Source organism: Notolabrus celidotus, chromosome 9 (assembly GCF_009762535.1).
Source record: "Notolabrus celidotus isolate fNotCel1 chromosome 9, fNotCel1.pri, whole genome shotgun sequence".
Classification (NCBI taxonomy): Eukaryota; Metazoa; Chordata; class Actinopteri; order Labriformes; family Labridae; genus Notolabrus; species Notolabrus celidotus.
In genome coordinates this window covers 6,644,373-6,667,364 of record NC_048280.1, presented here as the reverse complement: position 1 = coordinate 6,667,364, position 22,992 = coordinate 6,644,373, and the positions used below count along the sequence as shown (strand labels likewise).

Sequence of the window (22,992 nt, the reverse complement as noted above, 5' to 3'; positions counted from 1 at the left end):
GTCATGATTTAATTCCCCCTGGAATACATGAAGTATTTCTGATTCTGAAACACACAATACAGCTTCAGTTAGTTTCTATATCTTTGCAAAGCCTCATTTCTATTTCAAAACACATTAGACCAAAGACACTAATGCACTATATCACTTGCCTGTGCTTAGTTGTGCACCTCAGTTACAATTGTATTGCTATGTTCATGTAAATAAATGATAATATATATGTATGTCAATTAAATCTCTGGAAAAAAAAATTGAGAAGCAGAATAAGTTTGAAAAACATTTCTTTATTTGAACAATCACTATATGACATAACTGCATAGACACAAACACAAACACACACACAAACACACACAACAAAAGAAATAGCAAAAATAATTCAATCTTGTAGACTTTACATAACTTTGTACATTCAAGCATAATTTAACAACTACTTGAAACATTCTTTTGAAGAATAATAACTACTGACTCAAATTTGTCCATTATTCAAATACCCCTTATTCAATCATTTGAATAAAAGGTCAAATATTGATTAAAAGTAGGTTTTCAACTTAGATTGTTAAAATATTATTGATGAAATAATAGAAACAGAAATGTGCAAAATACACAGGAAGTGTAACAAGTTGTGCAAGTTTCAAACTCAACCAAGTACAAGGAGCCAAGCTGTAATGGAAGAGTTTAAACCTCTGTTCTGTATCAACCCAGTTCTGGTTAAGTTAGGAAGAGCTCTAACCATCAGCCATCTTGACTTCTGAATTCACCAAGAATACAGTATTGATAACAGTATTTCCTGTAACCAGCTGTCACAATGTGCTGTAAGCCACACAGTTTACACTTTTTAGATCTTACTTTAATGTGAAACAGAACCAGTGTAAGAAATGTCACTGCCTTCCTGACCATAATATGGTAATATTACATTTCTCTGATTTAAACTTCTAGTGCGAGTGTAGTTACAATGATGCATTTAAAGACATTAGTTTAGGAAGTTTGGTTAGTACGGAAGCCCATATAGACTCTGCAGTGAAAAAGGCCCAGCAGAGACTGTACTTCCTCCGCCAGCTGAAGAAGTTCAACCTGCCACAGGAGCTGCTGATAAAGTTCTACTCTGCAGTCATTGAGTCTGTCCTGTGCTCGACAGTCAGGACTGCAGAGAGGATCATCGGCGCCCCCCTGCCCTCCCTCCAGGACCTGTACTCCTCCAGGGTGAGGGAAAGGGCAGGGAAAATCCTCACAGACCCCTCTCACCCAGGTCCCCATCTCTTCGACCTGCTGCCCTCCGGCCGACGCTTCAGGACTCTGAGCACCAGAGCATCCCTGCACCGGAGCAGCTTCTTCCCTCAGGCCGTATCCCTCATGAACAATCACACTGTACACCACTAAAGACTCCTGTGATATATCACATACATGTGCAATCCTTGATTTCCAGTGCAATATGTCAACAACCATGTGCAATATGGGAATTTATTCCATAACATATTTTATTATTATATTCATCTACTATACGTGCACTCTGGCTTAGGCTAATTTAACTTATTTCATGTCTTTAAAAGTACTTCTACACCTTTCTTTGTACAGATAGTATTTCTAATCAGAATTTTTGGATTTGTGTTCAGGTTTATATATTTATTGTCCTTATTGTCTTGTTGTGTCCTTACTGTCTTGTTGTGTCCTAACTGTCTTGTTGTGTTCTTACTGTCTTGTTGTGTCCTTACTGTCTTGTTGTGCCCTTACTGTCTTGTTGTGTCCTTACTGTCTTGTTTTGCCCTTACTGTCTTGTTGTGTCATAACTGTCTTGTTGTGCCCTTACTGTCTTGTTGTGTTCTTACTGTCTTGATGTGCCCTTACTGTCTTGATGTGCCCTTACTGTCTTGTTGTGTCCTAACTGTCTTGTTGTGCCCTTACTGTCTTGTTGTGTCCTTACTGTCTTGTTGTGCCCTTACTGTCTTGTTGTGTCCTTACTGTCTTGTTTTGCCCTTACTGTCTTGTTGTGTCATAACTGTCTTGTTGTGCCCTTACTGTCTTGTTGTGTTCTTACTGTCTTGATGTGCCCTTACTGTCTTGATGTGCCCTTACTGTCTTGTTGTGTCCTAACTGTCTTGTTGTGCCCTTACTGTCTTGTTGTGTCCTTACTGTCTTGTTGTGCCCTTACTGTCTTGTTGTGTCCTTACTGTCTTGTTTTGCCCTTACTGTCTTGTTGTGTCCTAACTGTCTTGTTGCGTCCTTACTGTCCTGTTGTGTCCTAACTGTCTTGTTGTGCCCTTACTGTCTTGTTGTGTCCTAACTGTCTTGTTGTGTCCTAACTGTCTTGTTGTGTCCTTACTGTCTTGATGTGCCCTTACTGTCTCGTTGTGTCCTAACTGTCTTGTTGTGTCCTCAATGTCTTGTTGTGTTCTTACTGTCTTGATGTGCCCTTACTGTCTTGTTGTGTCCTAACTGTCTTGTTGTGTCCTTACTGTCTTGTTGTGTCCTTACTGTCTTGTTGTGTCCTAACTGTCTTGTTGCGTCCTAACTGTCTCGTTGTGTCCTAACTGTCTTGTTGTGTCCTTACTGTCTTGTTGTGTCCTAACTGTCTTGTTGCGTCCTAACTGTCTTGTTGTGTCCTTACTGTCTTGTTGTGTCATAACTGTCTTGTTGCGTCCTACCTGTCTTGTTGTGTCCTTACTGTCTTGTTGTGTCCTAACTGTCTTGTTGTGTCCTTACTGTCTTGTTGTGTCATAACTGTCTTGTTGCGTCCTACCTGTCTTGTTGTGTCCTTACTGTCTTGTTGTGTCCTAACTGTCTTGTTGTGTTCTTACTGTCTTGTTGTGTCCTTACTGTCTTGTGTCCTTACTGTCTTGTTGTGTCCTTACTGTCTTGTTGTGTCCTCACTGTCTTTTTGTGTCCTACTGTCTTGTTGTGCCCTTACTGTCTTGTTGTGTCCTTACTGTCTTGTTGTGTCCTAACTGTCTTGTTGGGTTCTTACTGTCTTGTTGTGTCCTAACTGTCTTGTTGTGTACTTACTGTATTGTTGTGTCCTAACTGTCTTGTTGTGTCCTTACTGTCTTGTTGTGTTCTTACTGTCTTGTTGTGCCCTTACTGTCTTGTTGTGTCCTTACTGTCTTGTTGTGTCCTAACTGTCTTGTTGTGTTCTTACTGTCTTGTCGTGTCCTAACTGTCTTGTTGTGTCCTCACTGTCTTTTTGTGTCCTACTGTCTTGTTGTGTTCTTACTGTCTTGATGTGCCCTTACTGTCTTGTTGTGTCCTAACTATCTAACTGTCTTGTTGTGTCCTTACTGTCTTGTTGTGTCCTTACTGTCTTGTTGTGTCCTGACTATCTTGTTGTGTCCTTACTGTCTTGTTGTGTCCTTACTGTCTTGTTGTGTCCTTACTGTCTTGTTGTGTCCTTACTGTCTTGTTGTGTCCTTACCGTCTTGTTGTGTCCTAACTATCTAACTGTCTTGTTGTGTCCTTACTGTCTTGTTGTGTCCTAACTGTCTTGTTGTGTCCTGACTATCTTGTTGTGTCCTTACTGCCTTGTTGTTAAGTACCAGTGTTCCAATCACCACGTCAAATTCCTTGTGTGCGAGCTCACTTGGCAATAAAGCTTTCTTGAATCTTGAATCTTGAACAAACTGGGAGCAAAAATAGAGCCCTGGCAACCCCAACAGTCCGCAAAATATGCCTGCGTAAATGTGTCTTCAGTTTTCAAAGCATCTCCAAAAACGTGGTGAAATCCAACTGCTACATTTTATGTCAAGTATTACTCAAAACTTTCCACAACAATGAGAATTAATTACGTTTAATTTTATATTATGTGTATATAATGCAAAACATTTTACCCCGGCATGTCTTTGGACAGCTTGGTGGTCGGAGGTCCTGCCAGTTGTAGGCGCTGTTCCAAGCGAGGGTGCAAAACACAAATCGATTGTTTATGTTGTGTTTGTTTACATTTTCCGAGCGAAACAAATGGCATCGACTTTACTATCACCCATGGTGGATTATTACAACGATGAGGAAGAGCTCGACAGCGTGGAGGACGACGATGATCGGAGTTTCAGAGGGAGAGACTCAGAAGAAGGTAAGGTTAAAGGAACTGAGCAGAAGCTCTTCGGCTCTGTCTAATTGTTGGGACAGAAACGGAAACGCGCGAATATCACGTAGATATAACTACTCCTCAACAGCAGCGTTTATAGATTAAAAATTAATGGTGGTGCAGCTTTATTTTACAATGTGGACTGTACTTCTAAAGAGCACAAACAAATCGCTTGATTTCGATAGTCTAATGCAACATCTAGCACATGTAATTAGCTAGCTCCACAAGAAGTTTGCTAACAGTAATGCAACCACTGCTTCTGAAGTGTTGCTTGAACATTTCAGCAGCAGGTGATGCAGCTACACTTGGTATTTGTTTCCAGTGCTTTTAATTACAGAGTCAACCATTAAGGAGAATATTACCTAAAGCGGATGTGTTTACACGCTAACAATCTAGCTAGCATAGTGTTAGGATGCAATAAATCAGCTTTAACGACACAACTTGACATACTGGTTTTAATGTGAGGTGTATCATTAAAAACGAAACTTAATTACACATTACGTGGACTTTAACACCGGGCTGTTACATTTTAAACCACTGCACGGAGAGTAGCTAGCTAAAACAAGCCACGCACTGACAGCAGGTCGGCTGGCAGCAGCAGCAGAAACCCTGCGTGTTGTGTCCACTGCTCTGCCCTCTTCACACTATTCGGTGAGACAGGACGGATTGCAGTGAAAGAAAAGAAAGAGAAGAGGAGAACAAGGCGATGACAGCACTACCAGGTGGGCTAGTTTCATGACATTGACTTCTAAGCGAGCAGATGGGCTTGTTTCTGTCCCCTCCAGAGACCGTCCTTGTGTGTGTTTAACTACACTAGCTGCTGTCGGGTTACTCTTTAAACACTGTGGTGCTGAGCTAACTTCAGCTAGCGTGTGAATGCTAACCCGAAAATGAAAGCTGCTGATTCAGCTCAGTAACACCGGGCCTTGTCTCCGGGTTTTGGAAGGTAAAAGCTGACGAACCTGACTCAGGACAGCCGGTGCGGATCAACTTGGTGCGGATCAACTTGGTGCGCACAAGTTTGCCACATTAGCGTGGACATGTTAGCTGTGTGTGTGGAGACAGAGCTGGAGACAGATTAATCTCACCATGCGGCAAAAGCTTATAATAACTCATACCTATCTCTCGATCGTTGTGTTGTTCACTCAGAATTCACCTCCAAGCTTTAGCTGAACTTTTTTTTTATCTGATGTCGAGACAAGTGTAGCAGACATGATCCTTCATGGCAAACTTGGATGTTCCCTGGTTTCCCCAATCTAACTAACAGGAGGGCATTCCCAAGCAGGGTGTTCACCATTACCTTCCCAGTGCCACGCACGTCCTTTGATCCACCCACACACTGCTGTCTGTCTGACTACAATGTGCAGGAAGGCTTTCAAAAACTTCAATGCTTTTTCCATATTTTACAAATGCACACTCTCAAAGGCAAAGTCTCAAATTGTGAAGCAAACGTGTGCTGGAGTAATCCCAGGATGAGACTGCAGGCTGCTCATGAAGTCACACAAGAATTACAAGAGTCACATGAGATTTGCTCAAAAGATGACATCACTGTTTGGTGAATGTCCTTAAAAAGAGCAGAAGAAAAGTAACACTTAGCAAACAGGAATATCCTGTCACTTTACAAACTTTATGAGCTAAAAACACACGGACACATTTCAGAAACGGACACCCTAGTGAGATAAGTAAAGGATATATCAAGCTGTAAATGCAAAGCTATCAAAGGACATTATAAAGGTTGCAAACAAGCAAACCCAGAGCTCTAGCCATTAGCCATCTTGACTTCTGAATTCATTCTTTATTGTGAAAAAGACCCAGTGTAAGAAATGGCACTGCCTTATTTTTTTAAAAATATATTTTTATTAGGGTTTTCTGTTGTATACATCATTCAAAAAGTGCATGTTACCCAGTTTTATATTTTTACAGACAAACAAGAGCACATCAGACAATGACAACCACTAGAGTCCAATCCAATGTGTTTTGAAATGTTATTTTAAAAATAAGAAAGCAGGAAGGACTCACGAATCAGAAAGAAGATATGATACACAAAACAAACAGCAACAAAAACAAGAAATACTACTAATAAATACATAATTAAATAGATAAAGTAAATATTTTTCTTACTTATTTCTTACAAACAAAATCTTGAAATGAGTTTCCACAACTTGGCCCACGAGACATACACCACATTAGTCCTCAAGAGAGGGAATAGAATTTACAAATGACAGAAAAGGACCCCAGGTCTTTTTTAAAAATGATCTGAACAACCTCTAGAACTATACTTAATTTTCTCTAAATAAAGGAAGGACATTAGGTCTTGTAGCCAGGAATTCTCAGATGGTGGTTTAGGATCCTTGTCACCGCCTGCCTTCCTGACCATAATATGTTAACATTAAATTTCCCTGATTTAAACTTCTAGTGCCAGTTACAATGATGCATAAAGAGATTGGTTTAGGAAGTTAGTACGGAAGCCCTAAAAGGACATGACTGAATACATTTTATTTTCTCAGACTTTTCGAGATAGCCAGTTAATTTTGTGGTTATCTCTAGAAAACAAAGCTTGTTATCTCAAGATTTCCACTTCTTTGTCGTGATAATGAGACCATGTATATCTTTTTATCCAGAGAACAAAGCTTGTTTTAGGGATGCACCAGTCCGATCCTGGTAGGGGTTCAACGGATCAAAAAAACTCATGGTTCGGATCGGATCACGGTTTTGAGTCACGGATCGGATTATTTTTCGGATCAGCAAAAAAAAAAAGAAGACAAGACAAATATAACTTTGTCCCTCTATTTATTTTGTAAAAAACTTTGCCCATTAAATAAAAACAACATTCAACTCAAAATGTACTGCATGTGCAAAGCACCCTATCTGTGGGCCCAGTCCTGCCTCATTCACTGCATTTCATGGCATGGCAAGTGAAGGAGCAAAGGAACTCCAAAAGTTTCACTCCATTCTTCTTTCAATCGCTGATTTTCACCGTCCACTTTTCTTTGAGCTGCAAACTTGGAACACACGTTTTATTCTAGGGTCCTACAGCTGGCAAAGTGCCAACATGTGAACTGCTCCATAAACGAAAGTGAAAGTTAAAAATTGCACTTGCAGCAGTGGACTCTAAGTGACCCAGTAACAGCCTGTCTGCGTATCGTACACATGGAGACAAGTCCCGGTAAACACGGGGTGACCCGACCAAAACACAGAGCGAAGGAATAACAGTTCGGGGACCACATATAGGCGGCCGGGTGTGGCCCGTGGGCCGCATATTGACGGCCTCTGGTGTTGTGGGTGCGCAACGGAATTTCATAACGTGGCTCAAGCACATTCAGCATTCACTGTATTTCACAGGGAAACACAAAATGCTCCCATACATGTGACTTAAGAGATGCAGGAGGTTTTTTCAATTTCCTCTGCTCCTTCACTTGCCATGACTACCGCTGCGCTTAACGAGTGAGTGTGGATTGAACATGCGGTCATCACGTGAACACGCGCAACTTTTTTCATCAACCGATCCGCGGACCACGTCCGTGCCGAACCGTGGAGAGGCATCTGTACGGATCACGGATCAACGATGATCCGTTGCACCACTAGACCCTGGTATCGGATATCGGCTAGATCGGACTCAAAAAGCTAGATCCGATATTGGTGACAAGGGGCCGATATATATAGTGCCGATCCATATGGCAGATCTATTAATCTCAGTTCTATGCTTTTCTGTGTTTACAACAGCCATGTGTGTCTCCTACATCATCAGCAGTGGCCTGTCTGTGCATTTTTGCCCGGTGGAGCATGATGGAGGATAACTACAGAGGCTCTGCAGTTTAGGTGCATGTCATGCTTCTTTTGCTAACAACTCCACCGGAAACTTGCAGCATGTGCAGCGGTAATGTTTCGACGGATGGCAATAGCGCTGAAAAATATAATGGGAGCCCAAAGCAAGAAGTTTACATCAGCTGTAGCTTAGAAGGAAGAAACCTCCTATTAATGGATTCAAAGTTTGAAAAAACTGACAGGTTACTGGATTTAATTGGTCCTGATCCTTGAAATTAAGGGATTCCAGCCTCTGGTTCAGCATTTGGAACCCAGGTACAGTTCATCATGAAGTCAGAAAAGCCTGAAGTTGCCAAAACACGATTCTATCCTCACATTAAGGAATAGAGATTGTTAAATCAATACCAGGATCGGATCGGCTAGTATCAGTATCGGCTGATACCAAAGCCCAGGTCTCGGTATCGGTACCGGGACCTAAAAAGAAGGATCTGTGCATCCCTGTGTTTTCGATCTTCAACCTGTAGGATAAAGGTCTTGTAACAAAATGTCTTTTCATTCCTTACTGAGGCAAAACTTTCTAAACAATATTTGTGAAAGCATACACAATAAAAGCAGAATATTAAGATCATCATATGTTTTGTGTTTGCTCACTCCCTCCTTATTAATAGCTGAGAAGTAGTTCTCAGATGTGACTTGATCCCCTCTCATGTCATGCACTCTTTTTTTTTTTTTCAGACACAGAAGATGCCAGTGAGACAGACCTTGCCAAGCACGACGAGGATGACTATGTTGAAATCAAAGAGCAGTAAGTGTTTGTGCCAACCCGTGAATCGGCTGTTTTGACCTTGATAAAACTCATTTGAAGGTGAACATTTTGAACGTGTGCCCTGATGTGATATTTTAAGCTCTGGTTTTTTGTTTCATTGCAGAATGTACCAAGACAAACTGGCCTCCCTGAAAAGACAGTTGCAGCAGTTGCAAGAAGGTAACCACTCTCCTTCCTTTTGATATCGACTGCAGGGAAAGGATCTGTTTGATCATGATATTCATTTGTATTTGAGGTTTTTGGAGGACAAAGACAAAAACTGACTTCATAGTTAGAGATGACATCATCAGGAAGTAAAGGGCTGTTTCAGAGACAGCCAAGAAAACAAGGATGATACAGTTGTTGTACAATTTATGGTTTCGTGGGTAGTTTATGTTGTCTTTATGATATAAAAAGAGTAAACACAGTTGTTTGATAAAAATTTTGCTTCACCCAACCACTAACCATGAGTGATAAAAAAGTTTTTCTCTTATCTTTCATATTCTCTGAAAAATGGCCAAAAAAAAAATCACAAATTCTGCCAGTGTATGTAAACTTATGAGCACAGCTGTAACTGACAACAAACATAACCCACCATGACCTGCTCATATTCAACCGTGAAGTCTACCCATGAAATAGACTGTGCCCAAGCAGCTGGGTGGGCTGTTTTTGGGTACTTTAGCACGAGTTATAGCTTTAAGTTCACAGGCTGACAGTGACTGACATGTTGAGAGATCTGTGTTAATCCAAACGTAGGCGCAGTGTCAGTCTGATCTACTCTGAACTGTGGGTGGATGATGAGAGTAGGTCTTGTCACACTGGGAATGTGTTGTGTGGAAACTGTTTGTATCAGAGTCAAGAACTAAAGTTCTCTATCACTACACAAACATGAGTCATGCTTTGAAAAGAATCAAGAATCAAGAAAGCTTTATTTACAAGTGAGCTCACAAACAAGGAATTTGACGTGATGATTGGAACACCAGTACTTAACAACAAGTCGAAAGGGACTATGGATGTAAATTTCAAGTATCTTCCGTGAGTGATCTTTGGAAATGTTAACGATCTATTATCGATTAATCATTCAAAAAATGGAAACATTTTCTATGTCAAAAACAATGCCAAATGTGTTTTTTCCCCTGAATCAAACTTTCCTTCACAACACAATTCATATAACTGACAGTATTGAATATCTATGGATCATATTAAGGTGTTGAAAATGTTAAACACGCTGAATATCAACATGTGGAGCAGGCTCATAATCTCCTTGGACATACAGTCATCAAAGTGAAGGCTCAGACTTCAACAAGGGAACAGAACAGAAACATATTTCAGACTCACAGTGTCCAGTTTTCTGTCTACTCGTTCTTATTGAGAAAAATAAACATGTGTACACGGTCAGGTGTCAGCCGGGAGCACAACCGGGTCACAATCAGTTCGGCGACGGAGAAAAAAAGCGCTCGTGGAGACCTATCACTCAGCCGCAGCCCCCAGCTGAGCATCTCCTTTAGTCAGCTGATTCACATGAAACATGCTTCAAACTTAAAACACCTCCCTGATAGCTGAACCAAATTTGAGACCACATGATGTTTGTTTCACATGATATAAAATCCATCAAAAAAATGTGTTAAAGTAAGTTCTTAACAATCAATTAATTGATAGTTGATTGATTGTTTACATCCCTAATTGGGACAATAAATAAAAAAACCACATATTTAACTTCAAAGTTTCATACTTTCTGCACAAAGAAGTATGAAAGTACTATTTAAAGACATAAATACATAAATTTACCTCAGCCAGAGTGCACACTTTAGCAGATAAATATAATAATAAATTACATTATGGATTAATTACAATATTGCATGTGGTTATTGAGGTATTGCACCGTAAATCAAATGATTGCACATGTATGTGATATGAGGAGTCTTGAGTCATGGGGGATATGGCCTGAGGGAAGATATTAGGTAAAATAAAAACCTAATACCATCATTAACAGTTATGTCTGGTGTTTCCTCCTTTTAGGCACCCTACAAGAGTATCAGAAGAGGATGAAGAAGCTGGACCAGCAGTACAAAGAGAGGCTCCGAAATGCTGGCAAGTTGAGCCACTATTCAAACGAGGACACTTCTCTGCTTTGCTTCTGCTGCATTTGGCGTGGATTATTTAAATTTGCAAAGATAGCAGATAGCATAAGAGAAGTGATAGCCATGCTAGTGTACTATACAAACCCTTTAATGCAAAAATATAGCAGCCAACAGGATCCCAGTAATACTGCAACTCGAGTGGGATCTCATTATCTTATACTTTTCTCTTTCCCCGAGTAGGAATAGCAAAGTTGATAAATGATAGTCTGGAGTATTGCTGTGTGGACACTTCTCTATTAGAACTTTAATTCCCTGATTGAACAGGTTTATCATTTGAAGGCTGTTTTTATGTCTCACAGCTTGTCATATCAGCAGTAATCTAAAATATTTTTTGCATGTTGGAAATTTGGGCCGGCTGTTTTGCTGTGTCATCAGTTCATTTCAGTTTGTAACTGGGTTGCAGTAAAAACAAAGAGGGTGAGTAGCTAGTATCCACACTCTGTCTGATTTGGATAGAGAGGGTAGACTTCTCATCCTGGCTGTGTTTCCAAAGTCTTATGTATTTATTTTAAAGGTGACATATCATGCAAAATGGACTTTTTAATGGTTCTCTACCTGAAATGAGTGTCCCTGGTATGTCTACAAACCCCCCGAGAATGAAAAAGATCCATTCTGACCCTGTTCTGATTTCTCCACCTTTCTGTTAATGTGTGCTGAAACCAGCCGTTTCAGTTTTCCATGTTTTTGTTATGTCACAACAATATCTGGTCTTTAACGGAAGCTTGGAGCTTGTTCAGCCCATAGACTGTATAAAATACAACTCAACCCCTCCTCTGTTTTTCATTCCCTGCACACGTGTGCTAACAAGGAGCTTAGGAGGGAGGCATGCTAGTTGTAGGCTGTCTTAATAAACACAAAGGTCAGTTTTACTCCCCACGTCTGCAGATTTGAAGATCTAGGGGGGGATTTTTATCTGTCATGGCTATCGCTAGTTAGCATAGCCACATAGCTACATGTTCGTAGCTGTTTACTAAGATACACGTCGACATACTGACAAATAAAACAACAAGAAACACTAAATCTGTGACCAATCCTTCAAAAAGGTCCTGCTGCCTTTCTGGCAGAGGTCGGTTTTACTCCCCACGTCTGCAGATTTGAAGATCTGGTGGATGTTTTTTATTTATCATGGATAAGTGCTAGCGCTAGTTAGCATAGCCACATAGCTACATGTCCGTAGCTGTGTACCAAGACACGTCTACATACTGACAAATAAAACAACAAGAAAGACTAAATCTGTGACCAATCGTTCAGAAAGGTCCTGCTGCAGGCGCCTCTCCGTCAGGAGCAGATTCTGGATCAGATTCAGAGGGTTGAAGTAACGCGGGTCTGTGAGCAGCCGTGTATATTCAGCCAACATGTAAACATTAGATCAACGTGCTGGACAGCCGAGGCACATCCACTTCATGAGGGGGCGTGGTCAGAGAGAAAACAGACTGTTCTGAGCAGGGCTGAAGAAGAGTGTTTTTCAGGCATGCCAAAATCTGATTTCAAAGTGTTTTTTCAAGCATAAACTTTAAAGATATGTTTTGGGGACCTCTTAGACCAATATGAAAAAAGAGCGTAATATGTCACCTTTAAAATGATTATGTTGGTTATGACAGAATGCACTGCAAGGAAAAGTCACTCACAGTCTCTGGAGGACAGTAGTTGCATTCATGATGATTGATGACACAATCACACTGAAATGTTAAAAGAATAAAAAGTGTATTCTTCATCACCACACCTCTGTGTTTTCAGATTCATAGACATTTTCTTAAAGCAGTATTTGCAACTCGAACTGACCAGACTTTCATCTTCTCTCCCTTCACAGATCTCTTTCTCCAGCTTGAGGTGAGTATAAATAATCTCTCTGAATCCTGCTTACGTTTTGTATTTCAAGATAAACATATCTTTCTCTCGACTTTGTGCAGACGGAGCAGGTGGAGAGAAACTATATCAAGGAGAAGAAGGCGGCGGTGAAGGAGTTTGACGATAAAAAGGTTGAACTGAAGGAAAACTTAATCGCAGAGCTGGAGGAGAAGAAGAAGATGATCGAGAACGAGAAATTAACAATGGAGCTGACAGGCGGTAAGGCAGCCAGAACAGGATTATTAATCAGGGATTTGCCAAGCAGAAGAGAAAGAAATTAGGTTAAAGAAAGTATGTGGGTTGAAGTGAGAGTTTTCTCTTCTCACATTTTAATATCAAGTTTTCTGACTACAGCAAGACTCCTCTAAAACAGCAAATTTAACATGTTCCTCTCAGTCTTTTCTGAATTTACTGTTTGTTTGAAGTCGACTGTCAAAGCTCAGTTTATCTTTATTTATTTCCCACACAGATTCAATGGAAGTAAAACCTATCATGACTCGGAAGCTGAGGAGACGGCCAAATGATCCAGTCCCTATACCCGACAAACGGAGAAAACCAGCACCAGATATCCTTTACGTAGCCTCTTGGGCCTCTGAAGACTAGGGTTAACCGTCACCTCTGATGAACCTGGTCAATCAACCAATCCATCTTTATTTGTATAGCGCTGAATCACATCAAAGGCTATCTCAAGACTCTTTTAAAAACAGAGCAGGTCTAGACCACTCTATGTCAAATTATGAACAGAGACCCAACACCAAGACAGGATAAGACTCAGTCCTACCCCACCTTAATGCACCATGAGCATTGCACCTTGCAGTATTTAGCTAGTTACAGCGGCAAGGAAAAACATCCTTTTAACAGGCAGAAACCTCCAGCAGGACCAGACTCATGTTAGACAGACATCTGCCTAAGACCTGAGACCGTGTTGGAGAGAGGGATAGAGGGAGATGAAGAGAGAGAAAGAGGATATTGATGAGACAGATAGCAGTAGCTGTAGCAGCTGGAGTCTGGAAAGTCCAACTACGGCAGCTCAGAGGAACCCACGAGACAAGGGAGCTCAGGGACTCCAGAAAGGTCTGTCGTTAGTAAGTGTAATGGGACAGGCAGAGTTAAAGTAAGTGATAGGGGAGAGGGGTGAGATAGGATCCCAGTGTGTCAGTGCGTCAGTTCCCCCGGCAGTCTAAGCCTGTAGCAGCAGAACTAAGATCTGGTCAGAGACTGAGTCAGCTCTAACTATAAGCTTTATCACAAAGGAAAGTTTTAAGCCTAATCTTAAAAGTAGAGAGGGTGTCTGCCTCCCAGACCCTGACTGGTAGATGATTGCACACCTGGTGTGGGTACATTGTTTTATGTTGTTATTGTTTATCCCTGGGATAGATTTTACAGCTCAACTGGAATCTATTATAAAAAAAACCTTCCTTGACTCTTCAAACCTCAGCTAAATTATTTGCTAACAGATGATCAGATAATGGAGGATCTAAGAACACTTAATAAGGTAACAAGTCTACTATTAATGTCTTCAAATTGCACATGTTTCTGCTGAATCTGAATTTTGGAAGTATGACTTTTAATTTTCATGTTTCCTCTTTTGCAGCTTAAGTCACCAAAACGACCAGGTATGACGTTTTAATATCTCTTATCAACATTTTCTAATTGTGTTGTCCACGATGAGTTGAATTAATGAGGGAAATAAACCTAATTCCTTTTTTTTTTTTTGCTGAGTCAGATGAGAAAGAGGACTTGGCTGTGTGCACTCAAAACACAAAGCTTGCAAAAAGAAAGGACAGGAGGCTAGCTGTACTGGGCCAAAAATTCTGGACCCTTTATGTTTAAATTGACTTCACTTGCATTCTGATAAAATATTACATCAAGGATTATAAAGAGCTTTTACATTGTGCGGGATGTTAGGAATCCAAAACATGGCTTGTGGAGTGAGATATATTAGTAATTTACACTACCAGTCAAAAGTTTGGACACCCCTCATTCAATGGTTTTTATATATTTTAATTATTTTCAACATTGTAGAATAATACTGAAGACATCAAAACTATGAAATAATCCGGTTTTGCCATAATCTGGATTACAACAGTAGTCAAATAGGGCTATCCATTGTGTACTAACCCTACCTCTGAACAACACAACTGATGGTCTCAAACACATTAAGAAGGCAAGTCATTCTACAAATGAACTCTTGACAAGGCTCATGTTCATTAGAAACCATTCCAGGAGACCACTTCATGAAGCAGACTGAGAGAATACCAAGAGTGTGCAAAGCTGTCATGAAGGAAAAAGGGGGCTACTTTACAGAATCTGAAATATACAACATATTCGGCTTTGTTTAACACTTTTTTGTTCATTCAATAATTCCATATATGTTCTTTCATAGTTTTGATGTCTTCAGTATTAATCTACAGTGTTTCAAATAATTAAAATAAATACAAACCCTTGAATGAGAAGGTGTTTCCAAACTTTTGATTGGTAGTGTAAGTGTTAACAGTACCAGTCAAAGTTAGGACACAACTTCTTTGTTTATTTCAAGATAGTAGATTAATACTGAAGACATCAAAACTCTGAAAGAACATATATGGAATTATTTAATGAACAAAAAAAGTGTTAAACAAAGCAGAATATGTTTTATATTTTAGATTCTGTAAAGTAGCCCCCTTTTTCCTTCATGACAGCTTTGCACACTCTTAGTGTTCTCTCAGTCTGCTTCATGAAGTGGTCTCTTTGAATGGTTTTGAATGATAATGTGAGCCTTGTCAAGAGTTAAATTGCCTTCTTAATGTGTTTGACCATCAGTTGTGTTGTTCAGAGGTAGGGTTAGCATCAAGCAGGACCATGCGCACGTGTTATAGACTGCAGTTCATCGAGTGTCCGCTTGAGGCTGGCACCGGAAGTGCCGAAGAGTTTAGTCTGGATAGCTCATTTATCGATCGGCACACACTCTACGGGTTGAATTGTTATATAACAGCAATTTCAAAGATATTAAGATTACAAGTTTTCTATTATCAGAGGCACAGCTGACTTGATTGACAGGCAGGAACACTGTAGCTGTTGGCGAGGAGGCTCAAAGCCCGCCTCTTTACGTCACACTGGCTCGACAGCAGTTATGTTGAGTTCAACATTTCCAATATGGCTGCCGCCAACGATAGGCTTCAAAACAGCTCTTCAGAAACAGATGGGTGACGTCATGGATACTACGTCCTTTATTCATACAGTCTATGTTTTAATCATAAAGGATAGCCCTGTTTGACTACTGTTGTAATCCTCATTATTTCATAGTTTTGATGTCTTCAGTGTTAATCTACGATGTTGAAAATAATTCAAATGAATAGAAACATTGAATGAGAAGGTGTGTCCGAACTTTTGACTGGTTCTGTAATCAAGCATGCCGAAAGAATTGGTCATTCATTTTCCAAACAAACACCAAAGTCTTACACAGAACTGCTCTTGCTGTCAACTCAGGGTTTCCAGGAAAGCAGGAGAAACTTCAAGACGTCTCCTTATTTAAAAGTAGGCAAACACATAACTCCCCGCTTATGACACAACATTGTGCTGCTTGACATTAATGTTTTTGTGTGGATGAAATAAACATGACTGTTTAGGATCTAGTCTGCAGAATTTGTTACCTGTGTCAGTGTTGCTGCTAAGCTAAGCTAAGCAGCTGCTGAATGTATTTTCATGTTACACAGATATTCAAGGGCAGGGATTTTTTTTGTCAATCAATCAATATTCATAACAGACATTATCTCCAGAAACAAAACGAGCATGACTACGAGAGTGAATACGCACATCTGTCAGTACACATCATTGATGATAGGGATAATTCATAACTTTTGAATGATATTGAAGCGTAAGATTATTTGTACGTGAGTCTAACGTTGTGAAACTGATGCAGTGTTTGCTCTCTTCAGTGTCCCCGTCGTCTCCAGAGCACGTCCCCGCTGCTCCCATGGAGAGTCCCTCACAGCGTTACGAGGCCCGCATCGAGGAGGGGAAACTTTACTACGACAAAAGATGGTGAGGCTTTTGTTGTTGTTGTTTTTTTTTTAATGGATTTTATTTAGATAGCTTTTTATGTGTAGCATTTAAACTTACCACACTGCAAAAATGACTCAACAAAATCAAGTCAAGAAGATAAATACAGCAAAGAAGACTGAACGCAGGTATAGCAAATAAGGCCCACCTCAGTGTCTTTATAAGGGATTCATTTAAAGCTGGGGTTGGCAGTCTCGGAAAACTAGCATGAATTTGAATGTAGCATTTCCTCATGACTCTGTCTAACCCCTCCCCTCCTCCCTCAGAGCTCCTCCAAAACGACGCCCCCCCCCCCCCCCCCCGCTCACATGCACGAGCGCCGCTGACTTGCGACCATATAATCGTGACTGATTCAAAACCGGTCCTCACCAAAACATTATCATAGTGAAAGTTAAAAACACAAATAAATATGGCTGCTGTTAGTACTTACAACTGTCATTCTAGCGTTATCCAGCGCTAGTTAGCATAGCCACATAGCTACATGTTCGTCGCTGTGAACCAAGACACACGTCTACATACTGATAAATAAAACAACAAGAAACACTGTGACCAATGGTTCAGAAAGGTCCTGCTGCAGGCCCCTCTCCGTCAGGATCAGATTCTGGATCAGATTCAGAGGGTTGAAGTAACGCCGGTCTGTGAGCAGCCGTGTATATTCAGCCAACATGTAAACATTAGATCAACGTGCTGGAGAGCCGAGGCCACATCCACTTCCTGAGGGGGCGTGGTCAGAGAGAAAACAGAGTGTTCTGAGGAGGGCTAAAGAAGAGGGCTTTTCAGACATGCCAAAATCTGATTTTAAAGTGTTTTTTTGAGCATAAACTTTAAAGACATGTTTTGGGGACCTCTTAGACCAATATATATTGATGAAAAAAGCACGATATGTCACCTTTAAGGTATTTCTGGGTTCATTGAGGTTAGATATTTTTACTTGTTTTGGAAAGTCTTGACAAGCCAAATTTTCTTGTTCTGTTGGCAGATAATTTTGCTTAGTTTAAGTAACATTCCCCCAATTTTAGTATATTTCTTCTTGTTTTTGAAGGCTGGCTTTTTGCAGTGTGGCACCTTCCACCCGCCACAGCCGGCTATTTACTGAGTGGAAATGGAACGCTCTGTTTCCTCATTTCAAACCTCAGGTCTTTATTGTGAATGAGAATTGGTTCTCTATTGACTTACCCTGATAAAATAAAGGTTAAATTAAATTTGATTAAAATAATAACTGGCGGAGAGGGAAAGTTTGGTGCGTGTGTGTGTGTGTTGCACCAGTGTGTGTATGTGTGTCCTTGTGAGCACTGCCGCTCCGTCACACTGATATATTTAATGTAACATAAATTAATGAACATAAAATAATTAACCACTAAAATAAATCAACAATTATATCTTGAATCCCATCCCTCTCTGCTGAGTACCCTCTTCTCTTACTCTTCACAAATTTGAATTCAAACAATCATTTATATTCTGACTTGTCTCCATCACTGACCACCTGTCCTAAAAACGACTCACAGGTGAGCGAAAAAATTGAGAGATGGTGTGTTTTCAGGTCCTTCCTGAACTCACAGTCCTCTGAGTGTTCACCAAGCTTGACCACAGCTCATCTGACCACTAGATGGCAACATTGTCTCTGATTTCGAAGCTGTGTGGTGGTTTTAAGTAGACATTTTAAAACCCCTCTGATGGATGTCTGTTTTTCGTCTGAGCTGTAGACACAGATAATTCTTAGTAGCCACTGAGCAGTGCTGGTGCTTGAAGCCACTATTAAAAAAAACATATTCAGAGAGAGTGGCTGCATTAAAACTGTAGCTTCATTCTGCTGTGACACAGAGATAAAGAGAATAAAAATCCTTGACCAGACGTGACGTCCTTCTGTTTGAGAGCAGAGTTTAGAAAAAGACATAAGGTCATGAGGAGAGGGGTTAAACTAAAGAGAGTTCTGCTGTTATGGACAAAGAAAGTTAAGAGGAGCAAACTATGAGACGTATGAGTGCTTTTCCACCAAGGCAAAGTCTCATTTATCTCCCCTGAAGAGGACTCCACCAATGGGAAGCCTTCACAAAGAGCTGCAGAGACACATGCGTCATTATACTTCAGCTGGCCTTTAATGATCAAATGCTTTTCCCGTCAGCCGCTTCCTGGGTCGGCTTTGTCCTCCGACAGTTTGCAGCCATCAAATAAAAATTACAGACTTTTTGTTTTGACTTTCCTCTCCAATTATCTATTTAGTGCCATCTCAGGAGGAATGTGCTTTATTCAGCCTGTTGAAATTATAGATAATAAACGCCTCTCCTGTCTGCACTTACGCCCGTCCCTTAGCGCTCACCTTGAATGCTGAATTAATGTTGTTTTTGTCGCTGACAGGTACCACAAGAGCCAGGCCATCTACCTGGAGTCTAAGGACAACACAAAGATTAGCTGTGTCATCAGCTCAGTGGGGACCAATGAGGTGAGCTTCAATTCCCTCTCAGTCTTGTTGCCGGAGCTCCAGATGCAAGGCTGTTGAAATTTGTCTGTCGGTGATTGATTTTTCTAAACAAGTCTTTTCTCTGCAGCTTAACTTCAATCTGTTTTTATTCCTCGGTGCTGAGCGTCTGCGTTTCTGTCCAATAAGACATTAAAAACACATCAGGGTGATCGTCACAGCTACACTGGAAAACGTCTTCTTTCATTTCCACAAACAAACACTGTAATTTATTTTGACTTGATACCAGAAATACCAACATGCTGCTGTTAAATCTCACCACAGCACCACATGTGTTTTAAAGCAGCAGCAGCTGAAAATGGTTTCCAAATGAATGCACTACTCTGTCCTGTCTGAGTTACATTTGCTAAAGCATACATGCAAACTGCACCCAGCAGCTTCAGGGAATTAGCTATTGTCAGTTTGAGGGGCATGTTTCAGCAATGACCACAACTTCTGCCTGCTTTATTTTTCAATTTGCTTCAATACCAATATCAATCAATCAATCAATCAAGCTTTATTTATACAACACCTTTCATACAAATCAAATGCAACCCAAAGTGCTGTACAGTGATTGAAAACAAGAAAGAAGCAGAAATAAAATAATGGCAAGACATATTAAAAAACAAAAATGGATTTTAAAATAGAGAGTAATGCATATTAACAATAATAAAAATATATGTAATTGAAATAACTTAAAGCATCAAATTAACTTTAAGACCATAAATAGTGAAAATAAATACATTTAAAAAGGTAAGGATACTTGTTGAAAATAAAATGAAGGTTAAAAATATCAATAAAACTGAGAGATTAAAATATATATACATGTGAAAAAAATAAATATTATATATACATATATATACATATATATACACATATATATACACATATATACACATATACACATATATACATACATATATATATATATAGTATTATTATATGTTTGTTATAATTATAATAATAATTATTATTATTATAATATGTGTATTATTAGTAGTATTATTATATGTTTGTTTTAATTATAATAATAATAATTATTATTATTATATGTGTATTATTAGTAGTATTATTATATCATTATTATTATTATTATTATTATTATTATTATAAACATATAATAATACTACTAATAATACACATATTATAATAATAATAACAATAATAATAATTACAATAATTATAATTATAACAAACATATAATAATAATAATAATAATAATAATAATAATAATAATAATAATAATATAATAATAATAATAATCATGAGATATTAATAAGGAAACACTGGAGGAAAAATAAGATGTTAAAACTTAAGATGGGAAATTAAGCTCACCAAAATAAGATAAATTAAAAAGATAATAGAATGCTAAATAATCAAACCAGTAAAATGAGCTAAGACGCTACACTAAAGGTAAATACAGCAAAGGGAAACAGAATAAAATATTAAACTCTGAGAGTTAATCTGTAAAAATAATAGGATGATAAGATCAAAATTTTAACTAAATAAATAATGAAAATATCCACATATATTAAAAATAAAATAATACAAATTAAAGTCGTCTCTGCCTCTGTATTACAGTAGCCTAGTAGCAGGTTTTGCTTAATGACGCCGTGTGTCAATCCAGACCCTCAGCCCTTTTCCCTACATCACCCCTCTTTCCAACTCAGTCCACTTCCCTCTCTCAATAACAGCATCAAAGCTTTAAATTAGTATTTTATTTAGTTTATCACATGAAATAGCAGCACACCTGCATGATGCTAGCAGAGTATGAAATATTAGTCAACGCTGGCAAATTAGAAGTCTGTTATAATGGAACTTCCCACTTGTTGAACAGCAACATGTGAAGCATGCATGAATTGTGTGGCACTGGTGAAGGTTGCCCCCTGCTGGACAACTTACGTCACTGACAGCTCATGAAGAGGGAGAGGGAGATGTGTCATAAAAACCTTCATAAAACCAAATTATTATGTATTCCTATGTATTTTTATGAGACTGATTGTCCAACCAGATAATAAAATAAATATGTGTGTATGGTATATTTTAGTGTTTATTTCACAAGATTTAACCCAAAGCCACAACACTGATCATATCCAAACCACACATGGTAGTCTACATTTTTTTGTGGTACCTGATGAGAACCAGAATCAGGACAGAAATATTGGATCCCATCTCCTCTCTTATCATCAAAGCGTCCTCACTGAGCGATTGTATCTGTGTGTTTTTTTTACCTCCAGATTTGGGTGAGGAAGACGAGCGACAGTACAAAGATGAGGATTTACCTGGGACAGCTGCAGAGGGGAGCGTTTGTCATCCGCCGACGGTCGGCTGCGTGAAACATTACCCCGCCCCTCTCCACCCAACCTCCATCTGTTCATTTATCCATCCATCCATCCATCCATCCACCTTGTTCATTCCCTGTTTCTATATTCGGTGCTCCTAAGTTGAGTTTGACACAGGGCCTCTTATTCTTCATCATACACATCGCTCCTCCTCAAAAACAAACACACAAACACACTCATCAGATTTAATCACTTTCCCCACATAAATCAACTACAACTGCTTTCCCGTATTATTTGTCACTATGTGGCGTGTGTGTGAAGGCAGTTAGGGGTAATAATAGAGCCAGCTTTGATTCTTTGTCTCAGACTGTCAAAACAAGTCTTTCTCCACCATGCAGTCTTATTTACATTTATCATTAAGTTATTTTTTCTTGAACAGCTCCACGTTGACTCTCAGAAAACTGTCTTCAAACTGACTCACTGGTAAGAAAACAGATGAGAGTTAGCTGCAGGTGTGGCTGTACTTCATTAACCCTGCCACTGAAAAAGTTTCCTGCCACTTTGCACTGTCAGAAAGAAACGGAGGCCGCTTGCTGTACTGATGGTTTGTCCTCTTGATTTGTTCAAAAGTCCTATGTGTGAATTTTTTTTTGTTTGGAAAAGAGTGTATTTTGAGGATTTTGCTGTTTTATGTGCTCCTCTCCATATGTGACTGATCGGAAGTTCAACTGTATTTGCATGTGGAGCGTTAAGTTGATTTGTACCCTGTTTCATTTTATTAAAATATTTTCTTTGTTTTAATAAATGCTTGGAAAAGTTTATTTCTTTCACACATATAAGAGACACAATGACGAAACTAGTCATAACTGGCTGTGTTAAATCAAGACTGTAAAGAGTTTTTGACTCATCATGCTCAGACATTTCATGCAAACAGTTTCAGGTACAAAGGGTGTTGAGCAAAAGGCTCATTTTTTTTATTTGTGATGGAATCAGGTACAATATTAAACATAAATGTTCCCTTTTGATGCATGTACCAGAGTTAGCTTGAGGCTGATTTAATGTTACAATGTTACGATGTCATTCAGCAGATGCTTTTACCCAAAGCGACGTACATACGAGAACAAGAACACAAGCAAAGATCTAGACAAGAGGAAACAAGATCAGTAAGAGTAACAAAGTGCTTCAAGTCCATTTGGGTGCAGGTACTGCCAAGCAGTGTAAAGGCAATGCATAAAAGTAAGTAAGGATTTAAAAAAAAAAAAATTATAATAAAATAAGGAACATCTACAATGAAGCAACCAAACCATTTAAGACCTTCCATTATCATCATCAACAATTAACATCCCCACAATAATGACCAAAGTACCAAGTGCTGGGTCACTCAAGACCTGAACACAGATTCCCAGAGTAGAGCAGGACAGTGTGAGTCAATTGTAGCTGGAAGACATGATCTGCCACTGGGGACAACAGTGGAGAACAGTCTAGCTAAATGCATAGTGCTTCGTAAAGAGCTGGGTCTTTAGCTGTCTTTTGAAAGTAGAGAGGGACTCTGCAGATCGAATGGAGTTGGCCAATTCATTCCACCATTT

At 39.4% G+C, this 22,992-nt stretch overlaps 1 protein-coding gene across 3 annotated transcripts; it reads left to right on the top strand.

The window, feature by feature from the left end:
- The first annotated feature begins 3,811 nt into the window (after positions 1 to 3,811).
- suds3 (SDS3 homolog, SIN3A corepressor complex component) lies at positions 3,812 to 22,208 on the top strand. 3 transcript variants are annotated; one of them, XM_034692200.1, is made up of 13 exons: positions 3,812 to 4,051; positions 8,567 to 8,636; positions 8,761 to 8,816; positions 10,656 to 10,727; positions 12,588 to 12,607; positions 12,688 to 12,844; positions 13,095 to 13,190; positions 14,059 to 14,120; positions 14,220 to 14,241; positions 16,094 to 16,141; positions 16,543 to 16,648; positions 19,022 to 19,106; positions 21,359 to 22,208. In XM_034692200.1, exons 1-13 carry the CDS (start codon positions 3,940 to 3,942, stop codon positions 21,455 to 21,457), a joined length of 1,005 nt encoding a protein of 334 aa, XP_034548091.1. In that variant the 5' UTR covers positions 3,812 to 3,939; the 3' UTR covers positions 21,458 to 22,208. The 3 variants fall into 3 exon arrangements, with proteins under 3 accessions (XP_034548091.1, XP_034548092.1, XP_034548093.1); XM_034692202.1 differs by lacking the exon at positions 3,812 to 4,051 and adding an exon at positions 4,471 to 4,788; XM_034692201.1 differs by lacking the exon at positions 16,094 to 16,141.
- Positions 22,209 to 22,992: the final 784 nt, after the last annotated feature.